At 40.8% G+C, this 20,939-nt stretch overlaps 1 protein-coding gene across 1 annotated transcript; it reads left to right on the top strand.

Annotated features, from left to right (window-relative positions):
- Positions 1-8,293: 8,293 nt before the first annotated feature.
- Positions 8,294-9,748, top strand: LOC141639419 (hyoscyamine 6-dioxygenase-like). The gene is made up of 3 exons (XM_074448551.1): positions 8,294-8,372; positions 8,795-8,895; positions 9,479-9,748. The coding sequence occupies exons 1-3, from the start codon at positions 8,294-8,296 to the stop codon at positions 9,746-9,748; spliced, it is 450 nt and encodes a 149-aa protein (XP_074304652.1).
- Positions 9,749-20,939: the final 11,191 nt, after the last annotated feature.

Genomic DNA, 20,939 nt, shown 5'->3' with positions numbered 1-20,939 from the left:
AGTCACAAATTGCCAACCCGAGCAAATTGAAGTCCTTATGTTTTGCTTATAAATATATTTAAGGTAGTATTGTATGCACACAATCAATCCCAAGGTAGCAAGCACATACATCTTTAATTTTTCATGGGTTTGCTGAAGCAATATTTCACCATCCATGTCCTGATCTTCCTCAGCTGCCTCATCTTCACTCATTGACTCGATATCCGATTGTTCTTCATTATTCTCATTATTACCCGTTCGTTTTCTTCCACATCTTTGTTCACTTCCTCAACTCTATCATCTTCAGCAAACTAAAAAAAATAAAGATTAAAAGGTAAATAGATGATAATAACTTTATACAATAAGAACTAAATGTCATACTCCACTCAAGAATTCAACAAAAATTATTACACTGTTGCACCAACTCTGTCAACCTGCAAGACAATGAAAAAAAAAAAGACAACTGATCTCTTTAATTTGAACTCCTACGCTACTTGACAATGAAATTATAGTACGGACAAACTAAATACAAGATAGAGTGATATAGAAGAATCCCAAGGCTGACACACTAAGAGCAAAGACATAAATTTGCCAACAAGTCAAACAACAAGAAGAATATTATTAATTCACCCGAAATTGAAAGAAATGTCAACTGTCATACTTCTACAAATCGGGAAATCAAAAGCAAAAACTTGGAATTAATGAAAAACAATGGTAAACATGATAAGATAGCACAAGTAGAATCTAGCGGCGTGGAGTGTGATTTTTCTCTCTTTTAAGCTCTTCATCCAACCAATTAACTCGAAGATCATCTTCTTCAAGTGCAATAAATATTTCTCTCGTACTCGCTTAACAAATAAACGGGTACCCAACATGAACAATTCACTTCTAGGCTGAATTGACGGGATCTTTTTTAACACAGCTATGCACTCGCTAATACTATATCCAGATTGATCCTTTGTTTGACTGTTAGCAACTGTAGACTCCATCACAGTACAAATTCTGTCCAGCTGACTTTGCATTACCAAGGCGGTACTCACTTTTGATTTCTTACCCTTACGTGTTATATGACTTTTCCTGTCATTTTCAGCTGTTTCTTTTCTCTTCTTAACATGCTGGTGGTCTTTTTCTAAGGGCAAATCGTTACTTACCTCAATGTTTTCCAAGTCAACATTACTCTCATCACCTACCATATTATCATTAAAAACGTCATTACTTGCATCATAACCTTCGTCATCTTCCGTCTCAGTCACCATGTACGGATTAAATGAATTATCACCAGTTGCAAATGTCTTAGAAAACATTACTTCCATCTCAGTTAAATTGTCAATACCATTATGCCGAAAGCTAGCAACCTTAGGATCAACCTGCAATGTTTAAAATAATATCTTCCAAGTCTTACAAGACAAAATTCCAAGTCTAATGGTAGTGAAGATGGTATTGAGGTACTCATAGTAGTTACTTTAGTAAACTAACCTTTTCTTTTTCGGCCCACCATGCATCATCAGCATCCACAGTTCCCTTGTTATGGTCCCATCCTAATCCAGTCTCGGAACCAATTAATTGCTGCCATGCCTTATACTGATTTTTCAAAGATTCCCATTTGTTCTTTAATTGCTTCTGGTCATACTTTCTTCTAGTTCTACGCTGAAACTTATTAACTACATTTTCCCATCCTACCCTATTGAAGTGTGTGTTAGGCCTATTTCCAGCATGTACCTCCTCAGCACACACTTCACAAAATATCTTTGTTGTTAAATGATAGGGAATTTGCCTTCTCCTTTTTCGTTACAAAGTTTGACGTACCAGTAGGTGCTCGAGGTTGACCTTTTGTCATCTTTTGATTACATGCCTAATGCAATTTACATTCACAATCGTGTTCAAGACAACATTTCTATTTAAACTATATACAATTTTAAATACGTAAATCATTTTTCAGTTACATAGAACATTTACCTCATCGTTCATATGAGAAGTTAACAGTCCAGTGAAAGTTTGGGATGAAGGAAAATCACGGACACTATGACGAACAGGTTGTTTCACCTAAATGGTAGAGTTTAAAAACGAATAAAATGTTACTACTATCGCACTTTGAAAAGTTAGAGATAATAGGATAAAGTATTTACCCTTTCTAGTGATGCTCTAGCCAAAAATCGCATATTGGAATCATTATTCATCTCTTCAGATGCAAATTGTTGAGTCGATGCAAACTGATGATTCATAGCTTGATGATAGTAGTTTTCTAGTATGAAACAAACAAAGATTTTCAGTCAATAGAATAGATTCCATTTGTACAAGTTGAGATATCAGCCATACGAACAATCATTCATTGAACTTAAGACACCATTAAAGCCATTGTGTAGTAAACTGAACATATACATTTTGACTCCATTTTAATCTGAGTCATTCAAAAGGAAGAAAGCTAGAAAAAAGTGTGAGAGATGGCACAAAGTTATAGAAAGTACATTATTTTACAGAAAAGTAATCCAATCCAGAAAATCAATGCTGAGCAGTCCATTTCTGTACTAATATTACTCGTATTAAGCAAAGAATGAGATGAGCAAGATGCTTGGATGAGTGGATGACTAATGCACAATGGCAGAGATGAATTACCACTTTAAACCTGGCCAAACTCCTCCAGAAATCGAGAAAATAGGAGCGCCTTTCTACATTTCTAGCTATAATATTTTGACCATTCAATTCATACAAATGGGACACTAATTGATTTATTTAACCTTAAGACGGATATACATCGTCTTAAGAGAGACTACTTGAAAAACGGAGTCAAATTTGTATCAGCCTTACCTTAGTGTTGAACAATAGTATCTCATTTGGTCTGCTTTTTCAAAGAACAAAGAAAAAGATAGAAAATTATGCACAGTTGAAGCAGCTTGGCAGCTTGACCCAAGTCAAGGTAAAAAAGATTATAATTAACAGGGAAAAGCAATCTAGTAAATTAAACAACACAAAATATCATTGAAGACGGCGATATCCGTCACAAGCTTGTGACGGATACCGTTTCCTTTCATAAAAAACCCAATGAGAGGTGAGTGAGAAACACATTGGGGGTGCCCCACCTTGTCCCCTCTCCCTTTTTGTGAGAGGTCTTCAGCTTGTGACGGGATTAGCCCGTCACAAGCAAGACGCTTTGAACAACACAAAGACTCTTGAAGACTTGAAGCAGGCCTAACAAAGACCTTACCTATACATGAAGAGTTTAGCACTATACATCTTCTATTGACAATGGCAGTCGGTAATCTTGACATACAAATGGGAGGACGACTTGAAATTTTGACAAAAAAATTAGGTGCAGGGCTTGAATATTGGAGATTAGGCATAAATCATGCAGAATGTGTATAGCAATATTAGATCACAATCAAAAGCAAAATACATACAGAGTAATTTACAAGGGAGGGGAGTCTACCCAACCTCCTATCTGAATCATGCTACAAAAAAACATTTTGAAAAACCTATTTTCTTGGCGAGGAGTGATTCGAAAGATTTGATGGGTGCTAACCTATTTTCTTCAATTTCTTCAACTTATCAAATACTACTAGATCAAAATCAAAAAGCAAAATACATCACCATAATTATTCAACATCCCTTTGACAATTTAACAATACAGATAAACTAAAAAATAATTAAAGGAATAGATGATTACCTGGTATTATAGAGAATAATTAAAGGAGCAGATCAACAAATTTGAAAGGAGAGAAAAATTGAGTTCTATAGCAATGAAATATATAAGGGTATAAGAAAGGGTTTGTTGTATATTAATGGCGGTAAAAAAAAATTGGTTTTGGCGCTCAATAATATACAGGAATCGTGGAAACAGAAGCAGAAGCAGCAATTTAGTGCTTCTGTTTCTAGGGGCTTTTTTTTAGGTTTTGACTTTTTAAAAGTAATTTTACAATCTCTAAAAATATAGTGTTTGGCCAAATTTCTCCTTTTACATTTACAAAAACACTTTTTAAACTTGGCCAAACACCCCCTTAATTTTTTAAAAGCGTTTTTCAAAAGCAGAAGCAACAAATTGCTGCTTCTATTTCTATGGGCAAAAATATGGAATTTTAGCTTTTGAGAATTTTTTTTTAACTTTTAGAAAATAGTATGTTTGGCCAAAAAGTATATTTGAGGCCAAAAACACTTTTTCAAGTTAGGCCAAGCACACACTTAAAAAGGTTTACAATTTGCTAGACTCGGATTAAAGTTGTTGAAGGTGTTACTTCTCCCTTTAGATGTTCCTCCAGCTAGGACGACGTAAGGTTTGATTGGATTGAAGGGAATTTTGCACCGGGGGAAAGGTCGAGAAAAAGTGTAAAAAATGTTTGATTGGATTGAAGGGAATTTTGCACCGGGGCAAAGGTCGAGAAAAAGTGTAAAAAATGATAGAAGCGACCGTGATAAATGGTAAATCAACTAGTCTTGAAAGTGGTGACATTTTTTGGCCCCACCGCCCCACTTGTTGCTTGTCCTATTAGGAATGTGGTATTTTATTTGGTCCGTCTTTAATTATAGACGGATATATGCAGTCTATAATGATATGAACAATGTTACTCACAGGAGTCGCAGGTCTCACTCTTAATATTAAGGACTAACATGGTTGGTGATTGGCGAATGGATGTTTTGGAAATTATATTACTGCTATACGAGGGTGAATTCCGAAACGCCTTCTACGTTTTCATTTTGGTATAAGTAAAAGGACAGTGCTAGGGCGACACCGGGTGTTACGCAATCTCGGTAACACCCTATTAAAATAATCAAAAAATAAAAAATATAGAAGTTAGTTTAGATTTTGGCGAGATTTAAGGAAGGGCAGAAAAGTAATGTTATTTGTTTTCACTATACTGTTAGTCTGCGAAGGAAAAAAAAAACACAAGGTCTAACAAGGTTTACCGCCTTCTTCTTTCTTCTTCATATGCAAGGTTCACATGGCTTTATGCTATGCCTTTTACCCGAGCAGGCATGGGGTTTAAATCTCGATTACAAAAGAAGCTTACTATAATTAGCTAATACGGAGTACAAGCAAATAATTCTTCAGTCACGAAGTTATTGGAATTCGTTTTGCCGACAGCCGTCACATCGGAATCGATCGTTATATTCATCTCCGATGTTTTGTTGACAACCATCACTTGATTTCCGTGATATGTTTTATTAGCACATTTCAGTTAAAAAGTCGAGTCTATGTTGCATCCTTTTGCTTATCTATGGGAAAAGAGTGCGTATTAATTATTAGCTTACAGCGGTGACATATCGAAGATGGATATGACGGTTGGCGAGAAACAAGCTAAACTTTGAAGGATCTGATCATTAACATGCATAAGAACATAATATTTCATTTTTGCCCTTAGTTAAATTATTTGACTAATCTTATAAAAAATATTAAAGTGTCGTTAAATTTACAAAATTATCCCCGGTGTTACTCAAAATCGGTAACACCGGGTGTCGCCATAACACCCGGTGTCGCCCTAGCACTGTCCATAAATTGTAACGTCCAGTTATGTACATCTTTCTTTGGCCTCCTCTTCCTATTTTGTGTTTTATTTTAGGGCAAGTGTAATGGAAGAACTTTTTGCAATGATAATTGTGATGAAACTTCAAGTTTTTCATACGAAGTAAATTTTATTTTGATTTTTTTAACATATGATAATTGTGATAAAACTTCTAGTTTTTTCATATTATTTCGATTCAATTAAATTGTAAATTTGCAAGGTTTAACTTCATAGGATTACCATTTTCCATTTCACAAAAATTCCGGAGAGACGGTCGGTCTCTCAATAGCATTATTGAGAGACCTCTCACATGATGGGGTGAGAGACTCACTGAATTTTTCCCCCCTATTATGTCTCCCATTAAATTAGTGAGAGACGGTCTCTCATGAGACCTATTGTTTCCATTTTAGGTATTATATGAGAAAATAGTTGTCAAATTCTAGTTGTTTAAGCACCTAATTAAGAATAACATAATGATTGATGAATATACAACTTTTAATCTTTCCTGCTCATATTTTCATAGAAATAAATAAAAAGAGATGGAAATATATCACATTAGGATAACATCCAAAAGTTTCTTTATTAGTGTGTCATTTTGCATATGGATTTTATAGCAATTACATATAAATAAAACATTGATATAGTCTATGTAGATATATTATAAGTAAATCAAATATAAAATAATTATTATAATATACGGTTTTTCTAACATGTGACTATCAATAATCTTACCCTTACTGATTTTGAAGCATTCTATTATCTTATCTATGCTATTTAATCTGTATTAAGTTTAAAGCTCTGTTTGGTAAAACTAACTGAAAAGGTAGCTGAAATCGGAAAAGGTAGCTGAAAACTGAAAAGCTAATTGAAACCTGAAAAGGTAACTGATAAGGTAGCTGAAAATTAGGAACTGATAAGCTAGCTGATTATATAAAAAAAATGTTTGGCAAATTAACTGAAAAGGTAACTGATTTTGATGAAATGACGTAAAAGGATATATGATAATTATTTAATAGTATAAATTTAAAGGGTAAAAACGGAAAATCAAACCAAATCAGGTACCTGAAATCTCAAATGCTACTCTAGGTAGCATTTCATTTCAGGTAGCTTATTTGGTTAAATAAGTTACTTGCCAAACGATTACAAAAAAATACGGTACCTGAAATTTTTGTCAAATAAGCTACTTTGACCAAATCAGGTACCTGAAATGTCTTGCCAAACGGAACCTAAGACAGATCCTTATGTAGGAATTTGTGTATTATAAAAGGTAGCTAAGGAAGGCATACTATATACTCCCTCCTATTCTCTATTTTCTTCCCTATTTCCTAAAACGGATTATTCAGGTTTTCTTCCCCTTTCCTTTTTTGGAAACTTTTTAATCTTATTTTATTCATTCCTCTCTCCTATCACCAAACCCCACCCAACTCACAATTCTTTATTTAATTCCTAATTATTCATTTCTCTCTCCTATCACCAAACCCCACCCAACTCACAATTCCTTATTTTATTCATTCTTCTCTCCTATCATCAAACCCCACCCAACTCACAATTCATATTTTATTATTCTCCTTAATATTTGTGCCCCAACCAAAGAGGAAGAAAAAGAAGAATAGGAGGGAGTATCTTATTGCAACTCTACACTCTTGTACTATTTTTATTGCAATAACAAAATAATACATATAGAGATTAGAGTAAATTATCAATTACACCCACGTCAAATACACATTTTTACATTAACTCCCACGTCAAATTTTTTTTTTAAATTACACCCACGTTAATGGCTCAGGTTAAAAATTGCACCCCATCCCATTTTCAGGTGAAAAACTGTGTAAAATGACAGATTTGCCCCCGCGTGTTTCTAATTGTGAATCAACCTGTTATCTCTTCATTCACTTCCCCCCTTTCACTGTTAACCCTAATTTCATCCAAAATATTTCCCCAAAATCGTCCCCTTTCAAATTCCCCCAATTAAATCTTAATTATTAGTATATTGATCATCCGTCACCATCAATCACGTTAGTAATCATCTGCGACTTTATCCTAATTTTTTATCCTAATTTGCGACTTTATCTTTGCATTTCTGGGTTTGAATTGTACTCTTGTTTCTTTATGCATTTCTGGGTTTGGTTTGTATTTCTGGGTTTTTTTCTTTGTTTTTTACCCTAATTTCTTGGTTTATAATTGATGGGCATTCGAGGAATTGATGTAATGAAGCGCCCTTGAATCATTTGGACCTTGAGGAAGGGGAAAGTGAAGTTGTACTGCGTGACAACAATGCGCAAAAGGAGACGTCTTTCTGATTTTCTTGGTTTTCAATTTCTTGATTAATTTTGGTCATTGATGGCTATTAAATTAGGTTATTTCATTTACGTTCGTATGTTTGGTCTGTTGCAGGAATGGTTGCCGATAAACGGGAGGAACTGAAACAGCTCATTAAATACAAATTAATAAAATTGAACACATTGAACAAAAACAAAACAATGGGGAATGAATTACCTTGAGGATTAGTAACACAATGAAGGAAATCAAATTAGGGGAAATATAAGAGAGAAGGATGAAGAAGGGAAGGGAATGAGAGAGTAAACATCAAACACACACAAGGTTAATAAAGAAAGGCAGAAGGGCAAAATCGTCCTAAAAATATGTTTTATCCCAGAAATTTTGAAAATTGACGGAAATTTGGCCGGATTCCGATATTGGGTGCAATTTGTAAACTGAGCAATTAACTTGGGTGTAATTTAATAAAAAAATTTGACGTGGGAGTTAATGTAAAAATGTGTATTTGACGTGGGTGTAATTGATAATTTACTCTAGAGATTATAATGGCAACTTTCCTCTTAAGCTGCAATGCTCGAAACCAAGTGCCCGAGACTTATGTATGGCCTTCAGAAATGACACCAGGTGAGCTTAATTACACTATCCCCGGAAAAGGGAACCTAGCTAGTAGCAAAGGGTAGCACTCACTACCCCAAAATTTTAGAAAATGGTTAAAATTATCGGTTTTTACTACGTTGAAATTCTTATATATGGACCTTAACATAAGTATCAAACAATATTAGAAAAATTCGCTACCCTTCATTTCCAGATTTGCCCCTGAATTATTATTATTATTATTATTCCCCGGGGTCACAATTAATGATAATAATGTTAAGAAAAAGACATGAAAGGGAACGATAAATAAAAGTAGTCTCTTAATAACTTAAGATATCGTCTCTATCAATTATTTGTAGCACGTACTTCGTATCATTTTACCATTTTTCCTAACAAATTGGTGTTAATTATATAATTTCTCACTATAGTATTAACAAATTATTTGTTTTCAGTTTGCGAGGGGAATGCTGAATTACCTATTATCGATTTCCATGAAGAAAAGAATTTAGTGAAACGCATGATGAAGACGATTCATGAATTTGGTTGTTTTCAGGTTCATATAATGATATTCCATACAAATATATGCAATATTATCTCTTCGTTTTTTTAACTCCATGCATGATGCATATATCGGTTATAAGTTACTCCTTCTGTTCCATTCATTTAACTTTTATATTATTTGTAAGGAGTATTTTAATTTAATATAAACAAATAATTAAGACGAAGGGGTATAATTCTTGTAATATTGCCATGAATCGCGTCAAGATTTTGATACTATTTCAATTCGTCTAGTATAATGCATATTTTGTTTGGACTTCTCATTCGTGTATGAGATAACAATTTCAACAAAAAATTTAAGCGACCGAAAATGTCTTAGTCTAGTAGTTAAAATAGAGATATTGTGTCCAATATGTTCCATGTTCGAATCCAGATTCCCCTCCGGGTACACGGTTTATAGTTGAGACATACCTGTGTTCAATTTACTAACTTTATACTTCCTCCATCCTATTCATTTCCTTAACATTTTTTTTTAATTTTTTAAATCAAAGATAAACAAATGAATATGACGGAGGAAAGTAATAAACATTTTGATGACGAATTTATGTAATTAAGTTCACCCCTTCTTTACAAAATAGGTAATCAACCATGGGATTCCAATAGACCTAATGAATGATGCCATAACAATGTTCAAAGAAGTTCATAATTTACCTCTAGAGGAAATTGCAAAAATAAATAAAGAACAAGACCAACAGAATCCAGTGTGCCAAATTTACAAAAGCAGTGTAAACTTTGATAGAGAGCAAATTCACTATTGGAGAAATGTTATGAGGCAATGTTGTCATCCCTTGGAGAAATGTGTTGAGTTTTGGCCTAAGAAGCCAGAAAAATACAGGTATATTCAGTAATTCTTGTATAAAACCGTGTTATTTAAATCTTATCTTTATTAAACCAAGAACATTTAAAGCAATTTCTTTTACCCACGTCATCGAGTATAACTTTTTTCCCCAAAAATTCAACAAATGTGGGACCCTCATTGTTTGCATGACCATGAAACTTCCCACTGTCATCTTTATTTCTCATTTTCCCAATTTCCCAAAGTTATCAAAATTAATTTGACTAAAAGTTAATTTCAATTGGTAACATCACATATAATTGGTGTCCAAATCCAATCAGAAATTGATTTTTACCAATCAAATAATTATGATCAAATTAATGTTTTTTTTTCATGTTTTCTAGAAATTTTTGTTCGATTTAAAGATTTTGGCGAATTACATAATCTAGCTGTATAAAAAGTAAACATTAATGTTGTTTATAATGATTTTAAAATGGGATAATAAAGATTTAAATTATTTGTAAACTCTATTACTTTTCATTTATGTATGATATTGATTAGTACTTTAAAATTTGATTTTGTGGAATTTTAATTCAATATTTGTAACTTAGTTAAACTTTTGTAATAACAAGTTTAATAACCAAACCCGTGCAATTTTGCACGGGATAAAACTAGTATTATTATAAAATCAAGTGATATTTTGTCTAAATTATTCCAGTAAAATAACTTCAATCAACCACTATTATTCCTTGATAAGCCTTCAAGCTTTTGCATATAGTTACAGAGATAGATATAACAAAGTTTGAAGAGACTATAACATTTGTAGCCTTTTCTGTTTCACCAATTTTAACTTAAGCGATCTTAACTTAAGACGACTTTTACACTTAATTACAACTCAAAAAAAAGTTGGACGTAAATGAGGCTATGGGAGCTCTTAAATTAAAACCGTTTTAAAAAAGACTAAAGGTTTTACTTTATTTATCATTCGTTGGGAAACTAAAATTTCAGTGAATAGGAAGGAGTACCGTATAAAGGTCAACTTACCATCTTCACGTTCAATAACTTACATTTTATTATTATTATTTATTATTATTATTATTATTATTATTATTATTATTATTATTATTATTATTATAAAAGGATGCGTGCAGCTTTCATTAAAAGAAAAATAAAAGTTTACATGAAATTGGTGGGGAGCCGAGAAACAATCTGGGCTCCCACACCCTTATTATTATTATTATTATTATTATTATTATTATTATTATTATTATTATTATTATTATTATTATTTTTTTTTTTTTTTTTTTTTTTTTTTTTTTTAAAGGGATGCGCGCAGCTTTCATTAAAATAAAAATAAAAGTTTACATGAAATTGGTGGGGAGCCGAGAGACAATCTGGGCTCCCACACCCTTAGCAATAACAAAGCTAAGTCTAGTAAAAATGTAAGCGGCAACCCGAGCCCCCGCATCCTGAGATACCGAGAATTTCTGGATCCGCTTGAGCAAGGCAACAGCATCCGAACCCAGCTCCCCAAACGAAGAGAAAGAGAAAGGTAGGAAACCATAGCCCGCTACCGCGCACAAATCCCCATACTTAGCACACTTTCGCTGAGCAGCATCAGCGACAACCCGGCCCGACACAAAATCGCCAACCCGCCCGAGTCAAAGGTGAAGAACCTGTCAGGTCGACGCACACATCACGCCCCCTGTCCCAAGAATAAAGCAATAAATCCGCAGGACGAAGAGAGCCACCATGCCCATCAACCAAACCGATATCAACCTCCTTCCCTGCAGTAATACCAGATCTATAGCAGATGTCGAAAAGAGTGTCCCGGACCAGGTTATGCCGATGTTTAACGCCCACAGTACCAGTACAAGAAACCGCGTGTTATTATTATTATTATTATTATTATTATTATTATTATTATTATTATTATTATTATTATTATTATTATTATTATTATTATTATTATTATTATTATTATTATATTTTTATTTTTATTATTTTATATTATTTTTTTTAAAAAAAAGATACGCGCAACTTTCATTAAAAGAAAAATAAAAGTTTACATGAAATTGGCGGGGAGCCGAGAGACAATCTGGGCTCCCACACCCTTAGCAACAGCAAAACTAAGTCTAGTAAAAATGTAAGCGGCCACCCGTGCCCCCGCATCCTGAGATACCGAGAATTTCTGGATCCGCTTGAGCAAGGCAACAGCATCCGAACCCAGCTCCCCAAGTGAAGAGAAAGAGAAAGAAAGGAAACCATAACCCGCTGCCGCGCTCAAATCCCCAAGTTTGAAGAATAAGATTATTATTATTATTATTATTATTATTATTATTATTATTATTATTATTATTATTATTATTATTATTATTATTATTATTATTATTATTATTATTATTATTATTATTATTATTATTATTATTATTATTATTATTATTATTATTATTATTATTATTATTATTATTATTATTATTATTATTATTATTATTATTATTATTATTATTATTATTATTATTATTATTGTTCCGGGTGTAATTCCAGAGCAAGTATCGTTACCACCCGTGGCTTGTAGAATAATGTCTTGAGTTGAACCCTTCTTGCCTTTATCGTTCCTCTCGGCCTCTCCTGCAACAATGAGCGAACTGAGGGCTTGGCTTTGTGCCAAGCGTACTCACTCCGACGCTCAAGTCAGTAAACTTAAAGGATTAAGTTGTGTTACTTGGCTAGATATGTATTGTAGAGAGATAAGGAAGATATTACCAGATGAATAGTGTATTTAGGTTAAGTTGTGGGATCCTTTCCTCAATGAAGGTTGAGGAGTATTTATAGGCTTTCACCTTTTGTCACGTAGTGGCCAAGTGGCTAGCAGGTGGAAAGACTGATCTACCCCTCGGCCGAGGGACCTATGGCAGGCCGGCGGGCCATGTTGACTCACCGCCGAGGGGTCTTGGATATGAGTACGCGGGTATGTGTCCCGGCCGGCGGGTTGTCACGCCGAGACCCAGCTAACAGCCGATGGGTCGATCGGCTAGGGCATTGTCTAAGTCGTTGACTTGCTGTGGATATCTTTGACCTTGTTCAATATGTTGACTTGGTCAGCGGTGCAGAATATGCCCCATCAATTATTATTATTATTATTATTATTATTATTATTATTATTATTATTATTATTATTATTATTATTATTATTATTATTATTATTATTATTATTATTATTATTATTATTATTATTATTATTATTATTATTATTATTATTATTATTATTATGTTGACTTGGTCAGCGAGTGTTTTTCTTCAAGGTAAACAGACAAATTTCTTCACTTTTTATTTTGTTAAATAATTATTGCTATTATGTCTTCTCCGACGCCGAACTAGCACTTCGCGGGAGGGTTCTCCGTCGCGTCTTGATGGGGAGGGGATACTAGACGCCATCCCGATAAGGTTTGGGGGCCCTAGGTCTCCTTCTCCCGTAGTCGATCCACCAATTTTGGAGGAAAGGGAGGATGAGGATGACGATGCTGATGAGGATGAGAGGACTCCTTCTGATGGTGGGAGGCTGTCTATCCCGGATCATGGCGAGCCCTGCACGACTGGTCTTGACCGTGCTTGGTCCCATAAGTTCGCCAGTTGTTCCGGCGAGACATTTTTCGGAGGCCATTTCTTCCTCGGTGAGGGGTACAAGATCGTTATCCCTAAGAAGGGTCAGGTGGTCTGTTGCCCTCCACCGGTCACACCGGCGTGTATATCGGCACCGGAGTATGGGCTGCGGTTTCCTCTGAATAAATATGTCATGGCCATCATCAAAGCTATGAACGTCGCTGTGGCCCAACTACATCCGCTGGCCATGAGGACGATAGTTGGCTTTGTGTGGCTCTGTCTTTTTAGGGGGGAGATCCCGACAGTCAACTTATTCCGCCGCCTTCATCATTTACGGCCGTCAATTGCCGGTAAAGTGGGGTGGTACAGCGTGCGACGAGCCTGGCTATATCTCCGTGAACAAGCTTACTTCTTGCAAAGACCGCAACGGCGATGGGTGTACGTTCAAGTGCCGGAGGACTACCCATTGCCTCGGTCTTTCCAGAGCCCTGTTTACTTACGGTGTGAGAACCGAGAAGAGTATGAGGAGTGTATCTCCCGGGTAAGGCAAAGATGGATGCTTCGTTGGTCCCTCTTCATCGCGGACGAGCAAATGGGCGATGCAACTGTTCGATCTTTGGGAAGGGATGGCTGCCCCCCGACTCGATTATTCTCCAAGATGAGCTGCTTTGCCGCGTCGGCCTCATACCGCCCTCAACCGGGTGAGTGGGGTCGGTGTGAGGCCCATCTTTGCCTCGCTATGCTTCGTTTTGGAGCTTTGTTTTACTTCGCGTGTAACCTTTGTTTGATTTCTTGCACTGTTTGGCCAGGATCTGTCTGAGAGGACCTTGCAGAGGTTAGGGCTTGACAAGGACAGGAAGGTCGTTGAACAGCATCCTACGGCTGGCTTGCGTGATCGTAGACCGTCTCCCAACGAACTCATGGATAAGCAGCTGAAGTCGCTGGATCCGGCGGCGGCCTGTGCAAGGGTTCTCGGGCGTGCCAAAGAGAACAAAGAAGGCGGCGTCCGAGTTGGCGGCGGCGTCTGCGCCGCGCTCCCTCTTCGACCCCAAAGTGGTTCGGAGCTGTGGAGGTCATCGAAATCGCGGATGGGGCGGTGACCGTTGCTAAGGCCTTTTCTCCGAAGAAGAGAAAAGAGCCTCCGTCTGCTTCCATCGCTGCCGGGGAGAAGACTGACTCAGCCGGCCCTCGAACGAAGAGGGTCCAGACTGGTACAGATCTAACTTGTGGTTCGGATTTAGCTGGTTCGTTGGACATCCCAGATGACCGGCTTTCTGATGTGTCAATGCATGATGACATGGATGCTCTGTGTAAATTTTTTGTAGATCCTCCTTCGGCAGCCGCCGTTCTCACTGAACGGCAATTGGGGAAGCAGCCTGAGAAGGCTATTGAGAAGGCGGGTGACAGAAATGTCATCGTTGACTCCTCGGCTCAGAAGATTCCTCCCTCCGAGCTTGTGGCAGAGGGTGTGAAATTATATAAGAGGATGGCCAAGTGGACCCAACAAGCCGGCTCCTACATCTTGGAGCAGGAGAAGACCATGGGCCAAGCTGCGCCACTGATCGCAAAGCTTAAACTTGATCTCTCTGCCGCAAAGGGGGAAGCCGCGAAGGCTAAATCGGATCTCTTTGCTTTGCCACCGGCGCGTGGAGGAAATTGAGAAGTCGCTAGGGGGCCGAGAGGGCCAAAGTGGAGGAAGCGATGCCGCCACCGCCAAGATGATGGGGGAGCGGGACAGTACAAGGATGCTTATGACGCCGTGGTCGCCAAGGGAGAAAAGTGGAAGGATCTGTTCCACAACCAGGCCGAGGCGCTCAGGGACGCGCATGCTGCCCTTGCTCAAAAGGAGAAGGATATTGAAATGCTTCAGGATGTTCTTCTCCCTAAAATGTGCGCACAGTTCCGGGACTAGGCCGAGGAGGCGGCCAGGGAGGCAATAAAAAGACTCGTCCCCGAGGGCTCTTTCCCGTGGGATAAATTTGACCAGCTTTTGGACGAGATGGCTGATGCTGCGGAGGCAGCGGCTGCAGAGAAGGCGGAGACAGCGAAGGCGGCTCAGATAGCTGAGGCCAAGGCGGCCTATGATGCGAAGGTGAAGGAGGGTGAGAGGTCAAGTTACTTGAAAATGTTGAGCCTTCCTCAAAGCCGGCCACCAAGATGCTTTGCCATCGACGGAGGGCAAGAATGGCATAGGGAGACGGGCGGTCGTCACCAGACTCACCCGGCGTCTCGGATAGCTTTAGCTGTTCGGGGGCCAATTATTGAGCCTTCTCTCCCTGCCATCTTTTTGGCGCTTCAAATCCCAAGTCTGTAACCTTTTGTTTTTTGTTTCCTCGCTTTTTGTAAAGCTTTGGTAGGTAGAGTTTAGGCTATCCTTATGGGGACGGCCGTCGTCCTCAGACTCTCCTTGCAATCATCTTTAATAAAGTTTTATCTTTTTGGTCCTCGGCTTGGCGGACTCGATCACGATCCTTTACTTGTCTTCTTGCGTTATTAATTGAGTGCCTTCGTTTTTACCGTCGGCATGGCCGAGTCAGTTAGAATGCACATCTCAACTGCGTAACGTCTTTAGCATTTCTTCTAGCGTATCGGTCATTGTGTCCCCGTCGCTCTCGGCTAAGGCCGAGGTAATCGGGGTTATGGCTCGATAGCAATTCTTCTAGCGTATCGGTCATTGTGTCCCCGTCGCTCTCGGCTAAGGCCGAGGTAATCGGGGTTATGGCTCGATAGCAATTCTTCTTTTTGAGTTCCTGCCTGGTGGCAATTTGTGGAGGGGACAAACACTTCGATGGAAAACTTGGGCGATTCATTTGTTTGTTATGATCGTGCGTTGGGGTGTCCACAATGGGTTTGGACACCTCCGCCGCTATACAAAGTATTTTCTCAAGTTATCGGTGTTCCAATGGCTCATCAAAGGCACACCTCCCATGTCTGTTAGCCGGTATGTACCCGGCCTCATCTCTTCGACCACTTTGTAGGGACCCTCCCAGTTGGCCGTCAGTTTACCATGAATATTTCATTTGTTGGTGGCAGCCGACTTCTTTAGGACTAGGTCTCCCATTTTTAAGTCCCTTTTGTGGACTCTTCGGTTGTAGGCTCTCTTCATCCGGTTTTGATATACGGCCAAGTTGAGGCGTGCTGTATTTCGGCTTTCTTCGACCAGGTCTAGGGAGGCTCTCAGGCCTTCCTCGTTTTCAACCAAGTTAAAGGTAGCCGTTACTCAATGTTGGTACCGCAGCTTCAATTGGTAGGATCGCGGAACCGTAGACTAGGTGGAAGGGGGTGTAACCCGTTGCTTCTTTCTCCGTGGTCCGAAGGGACCACAGGACGCCGGGTAGTTCATCGGCCCACCTTCCTTAAGGTCTTCAACTCGTCTTCTTCAAACCGTTGAGGATTGTTTTGTTGGCGCCTCCGCCGCCCGTTGCTCTGTGGGTGGCAGACGGAGGAGTACGCAAACTTGATGCCAAGCTCTTCTAACCAGTTCATTATCAGGTCGCTCCAAAACTCTCGGCCGTGGTCAAATACCATAACTTGGGGTAATTCGAAGCGAGTTATAACATTTTCCCAGATTACCTTTCGACGGCCGTGGGGTCTTCGCCGGTATCGCTACGCCTTCAACCCATTTAGTGAAGTAGTCAACGGCGACGATTAAGAACTTCCTTCCTCCGGAGGCCGTTGGGAACGGCCCTAGCATGTCCATCCCCCACTGTGCGAAAGGAAGGGGACTAAGCACCGGTTGTAGGTCCCTGGAGGGAGCGTGTATCACCGGGGCATGCATCTGACAGTTCGTGCACTTCTTGGTCTTTGTTCTGGAATCTTGAAGCATGGTGGGCCAGAAGTAGCCAGCTCGGAGAGCTTTGTGGGCTAGTGTTCTTGCCCCCATGTGATGTCCACAGATGCCTTCGTGAATCTCTGTCAGTATCAGTTCTGCGTCGGCTGGACCGACACACTTCAAGAGTGGTCTTATTACGGATCTTCTGTACAGTTCCCCTTCGAACACCAAGTACCTGGCGGCGATCCTTTTTATTTTGGCCGAAGGATTGCGGCCCTCCCAATTCAATTCACCCGTAAGTTTGTATTTCATTATCGGAGTCATCCACGTTGTCTCGGTCTCTATGTTACCCACCATGCCAACGGTCTCGGTGATGCTTTTCGCATTCCCGATATCTACCAAAGACGTTCGGTGACATTCTTGATGGTTGAGCTGGCCAGTTTGGAGAGAGCGTCGGCCCGGTTGTTCTCGGATCTGGGAACGCACTGGATTTGGAAAGATTTCAACTTTGCTATGTCGGCTTTTACCCTCTCTAGGTACCTTACCATTCCGTCGTCTCGAGCCTCAAACTCCCCTCTGATTTGGTTAGTAACCAACAGTGAGTCTGTCTTCAACACAATGTGTTCTGCTCCGGCAGCCCTAGCTAGCTCGACTCCGGTTATCACCGCCTCGTATTCGGATTCGTTGTTCGAGGCCGAGAAGGTGAATTTCAAGGCGTACTCAAACTCGTCCCCGTTTGGGCTGATGATAAGGATGCCGGCTCCTGAGCTGTTCGTCGTGGAGGAGCCGTCGGTGTAGACCTCCCATATGCCTGGGTTTGGCTCTTCCCGATATGTGCGATCGGCCAGAAATCTGCAAGTGCTTGCCCCTTTATCGAAGGCCTTGGTTTGTACTGAATGCCGAAACCAGAGAGTTCCACTGCCCATTTGATGAGCCTGCCGGATTGTTCGAATTTTTCCAAAGCTTTCTCCAACGGCTGATCGGTTAGGACCGTCACGGGGTGTGCGTCGAAGTAGGGTTTTAACTTCCTTGTGGCAACGACGACGGCGAAGGCTGCTTTTTCAATTAGTGGGTAATTTCTCTCGGCAACAAAGTGTATGGTGACAAAGTAGATTGGGTGTTGCTTTGTTTGTCTTCTTCCCGATGATCACGGCCGACCGTGGCCGAGGTAAATGCTATGTATAGGTATAGCGTCTCCCCAAGATCGGCACGGACAGAGTTGGGAGAGTCGAAGATGAGCTTTCGATTGCTTGAAAGCCGTGCTCTGTTCCTCCCCCACCAAGTCTTTATTTCCTTTCAACACTTTGAAGAATGGGGTGCTCTTGTCGGCTGACCGAGAGATGAAACGGGCGAGAGCCGCCATTCTCCCGGTCAGCATCATAACCTCCTTTCGATTCCTTGGTTCCGGCAGGTCTAGGATTGCTCGGACTTTGTCTGGATTGGCATCTATGCCTCTGGCACTGACAAGTACACCTAAGAATTTACCTGCCCGGACACCGAAGTTGCATTTCGTTGGGTTGAGCTTCATCTTGTATTTCCTTAGTGAACAAAATGTCTCGTGTAAATCGGCCAGATGCTCGCTGTCGGACTTGCTTTTTACAATAGCATCGTCGACGTAAGCCTCAATGTTTCGTCCTTTTTGGTTTTGGAACACTTTGTCCACCAGCCTCGTGTACGTTGCTCCGGCGTTCTTCAAACCAAACGACATCATTTTGTACATGTATGTGCCGTTGGCGGTGATAAATGCGCATTTAGGCATGTCTTCCTCGGCCATAAACACTTGGTGATACCCCGAGAAGGCGTCCAGCAGAGCTCAAGATGGTGTAGCCCGCCGTGGCGTCGATTAAACTATCTATTCGAGGCAAGGGATAACAATCTTTGGGGCATGCTTTATTAAGGTTGGTAAAGTCTACACACATTCTCCATGCCCCCGATGACTTCTTCACCATTACAACATTGGCTAACCACTCAGGATAAGTACAAGGCATGATGAAACCCGCCGCTAGTAATTTATCTACTTCGGCTTTGATGGCCTCGTCCTTCTCGGCCGAGGAGTTCCTCATTCTCTCGCTTGATCCGGGCGAGCGGTGGAGAGTACGTTCAGCTTGTGAACAATTACCTCCCGACTCACGCCTGGCATCTCGGCCGCTGAGTATGCGAAAACATCTTTATTCTTCCTCAGCAGGTCCAGGAGGTCGGCTCTGAATTTTGGTTCCAGGTTGACACCGACGGTTACGGTGCGGCCCGGATCAATCTCTACCTCCTCGGTCTCTGCTCCTTCGACCATGCCGATGGTCCGGTCGTTTCCGGATCTGGGGGTGTACTGTATCCGGAAGGATTTTAGTTCTGAAGCGACAGCTCTCACCCTCACTAGATACCTTATCGTCTCGTAGTCTTGGGCTTCGTACTCTCCTCTGATCTGGTTGGTCACTAAGAGTGAATCTGTCTTCACCATGATACGCTCTGCCCCGGCGGTTTTAGCTAGCTCAACTCCGGTTATCACCGCCTCGTACTTGGATTCATTGTTTGAGGCCAATGAGGTAAGCTTCAAGGCGTGCTCAAACACGTCTCCGTTTGGGCTGATAATAACGATGTCGGCCTTCGAGCTATTCGTCGTGGAGGGGCCATTAGCGTAAACTTCCCATAAATCGGGATCCTCCTCGTTCTTCGAGACGAGCTTATGCGCCTCCCCCCGGTCCGAGACATACATCAATGTCGTGGCCCGGATGGATATCACAAATACGATTTCGCTCAAAGTGACCCGACCTATGAGAACGTTGTGGCGGACGTGCCGTCGATGACTACGAATTCGGATATAACATTCTTGGCCGCACCTCCCTCGCCGAACCTCACCTGCAACTGACCGACCCCGGGGGTACCGGGCCCGGCCCCGAAAAGTCCGTACAACGGGTTGGTGCAGGGGCTCAAATCTTCAACCCTCGGACCGAGGCCGAGAAAGCATTCTCTCATACATAACGTTCGTGTAGGCGCCCGTGTCAATCGTGCACCTCTTCACCAAGTGGTTGGCTATGTCCAGGCGGATCGTAAGTGGGTCGCTATGAAGAGCGATGACTCCTCGTAGTCCTCCCCGTCCGATGGTCATATCGGGGATGTTGGGAGCGGGGGTGGCTGTGTTGGGCACAAAGTTGATGGCCTGATGTGGTTCATTCAGGTGCCGTTTGTGCCCATGAGCGGACCCATCGTTCCCGTTGCTCCTGATGACAAAATGGATTACTCCTATCCGTTCAAAGACGGACTTGCTATTTGATCCGCCGGCATCTGGTTTTTGGCCTCTGGCAACATATTTGCCGAGGCTCCCCTTCCGGATCAGTTCTTCAATGGCATCCTTCAGGTGTCGGCAATCGTTGGTTAAGTGTCCGGTGTGGCCGTGGTACTCACAGTACTGGCTCGTGTCACCATCACTCCTCGGCCTAGGGGGTCTTTCCCATTTCTGGCCCTCGTTCTTGCTCAAAGCGAAGACCTCGGCGGCCGATACGACTAGGGGGGTGTGATCATCGTACCGTTTTTTGTAGTACGTTCCCGAGCTCCCCCCGGCATCCGCCGAGCTTTGTTTCCCGGCGACTTGTCCGACCGTGACCTATTATTCTCACGGCGTCTTTCATCGGACCGTGACCCGTTGTTGTCACGGCGTCTTTCATCCGGGTTGTCCTCCCGGCGCTCTTCTTTTTCGAGTGCTCGGCCTTGCTGGGGCCTACCCAAGTCTTGTGATAGTCCTCTACCTTGATGGCTTGGTCGGCCAACTTTCTCGCGGCGTCAAGCCCAGGCCTCCGCACTTGATGAGCTCATTTTTTAAATCTCCCCTTGGGAGGCCCTTCATCGCTGCGAAGGCCGCCGCCGGGATTGATTTCCCGAATCTGCTGGACCTTTC

The sequence above is a fragment of the Silene latifolia genome, unplaced genomic scaffold, assembly GCF_048544455.1.
Source record: "Silene latifolia isolate original U9 population unplaced genomic scaffold, ASM4854445v1 scaffold_382, whole genome shotgun sequence".
NCBI classification, from domain to species: domain Eukaryota; kingdom Viridiplantae; phylum Streptophyta; class Magnoliopsida; order Caryophyllales; family Caryophyllaceae; genus Silene; species Silene latifolia.
This window is presented reverse-complemented; position numbering and strand designations above follow the sequence as displayed.

Bases quoted from the DNA above. Each gene is read 5' to 3' on its own strand.
- LOC141639419 (XM_074448551.1), top strand. From the start codon at position 8,294: ATGGCAACTTTCCTCTTAAGCTGCAATGCTCGAAACCAAGTGCCCGAG. The intron at 8,373-8,794 runs GTGAGCTTAATT...ATTTGTTTTCAG, and splicing joins GCCTTCAGAAATGACACCAG to TTTGCGAGGGGAATGCTGAA. The intron at 8,896-9,478 runs GTTCATATAATG...TTTACAAAATAG, and splicing joins ATGAATTTGGTTGTTTTCAG to GTAATCAACCATGGGATTCC.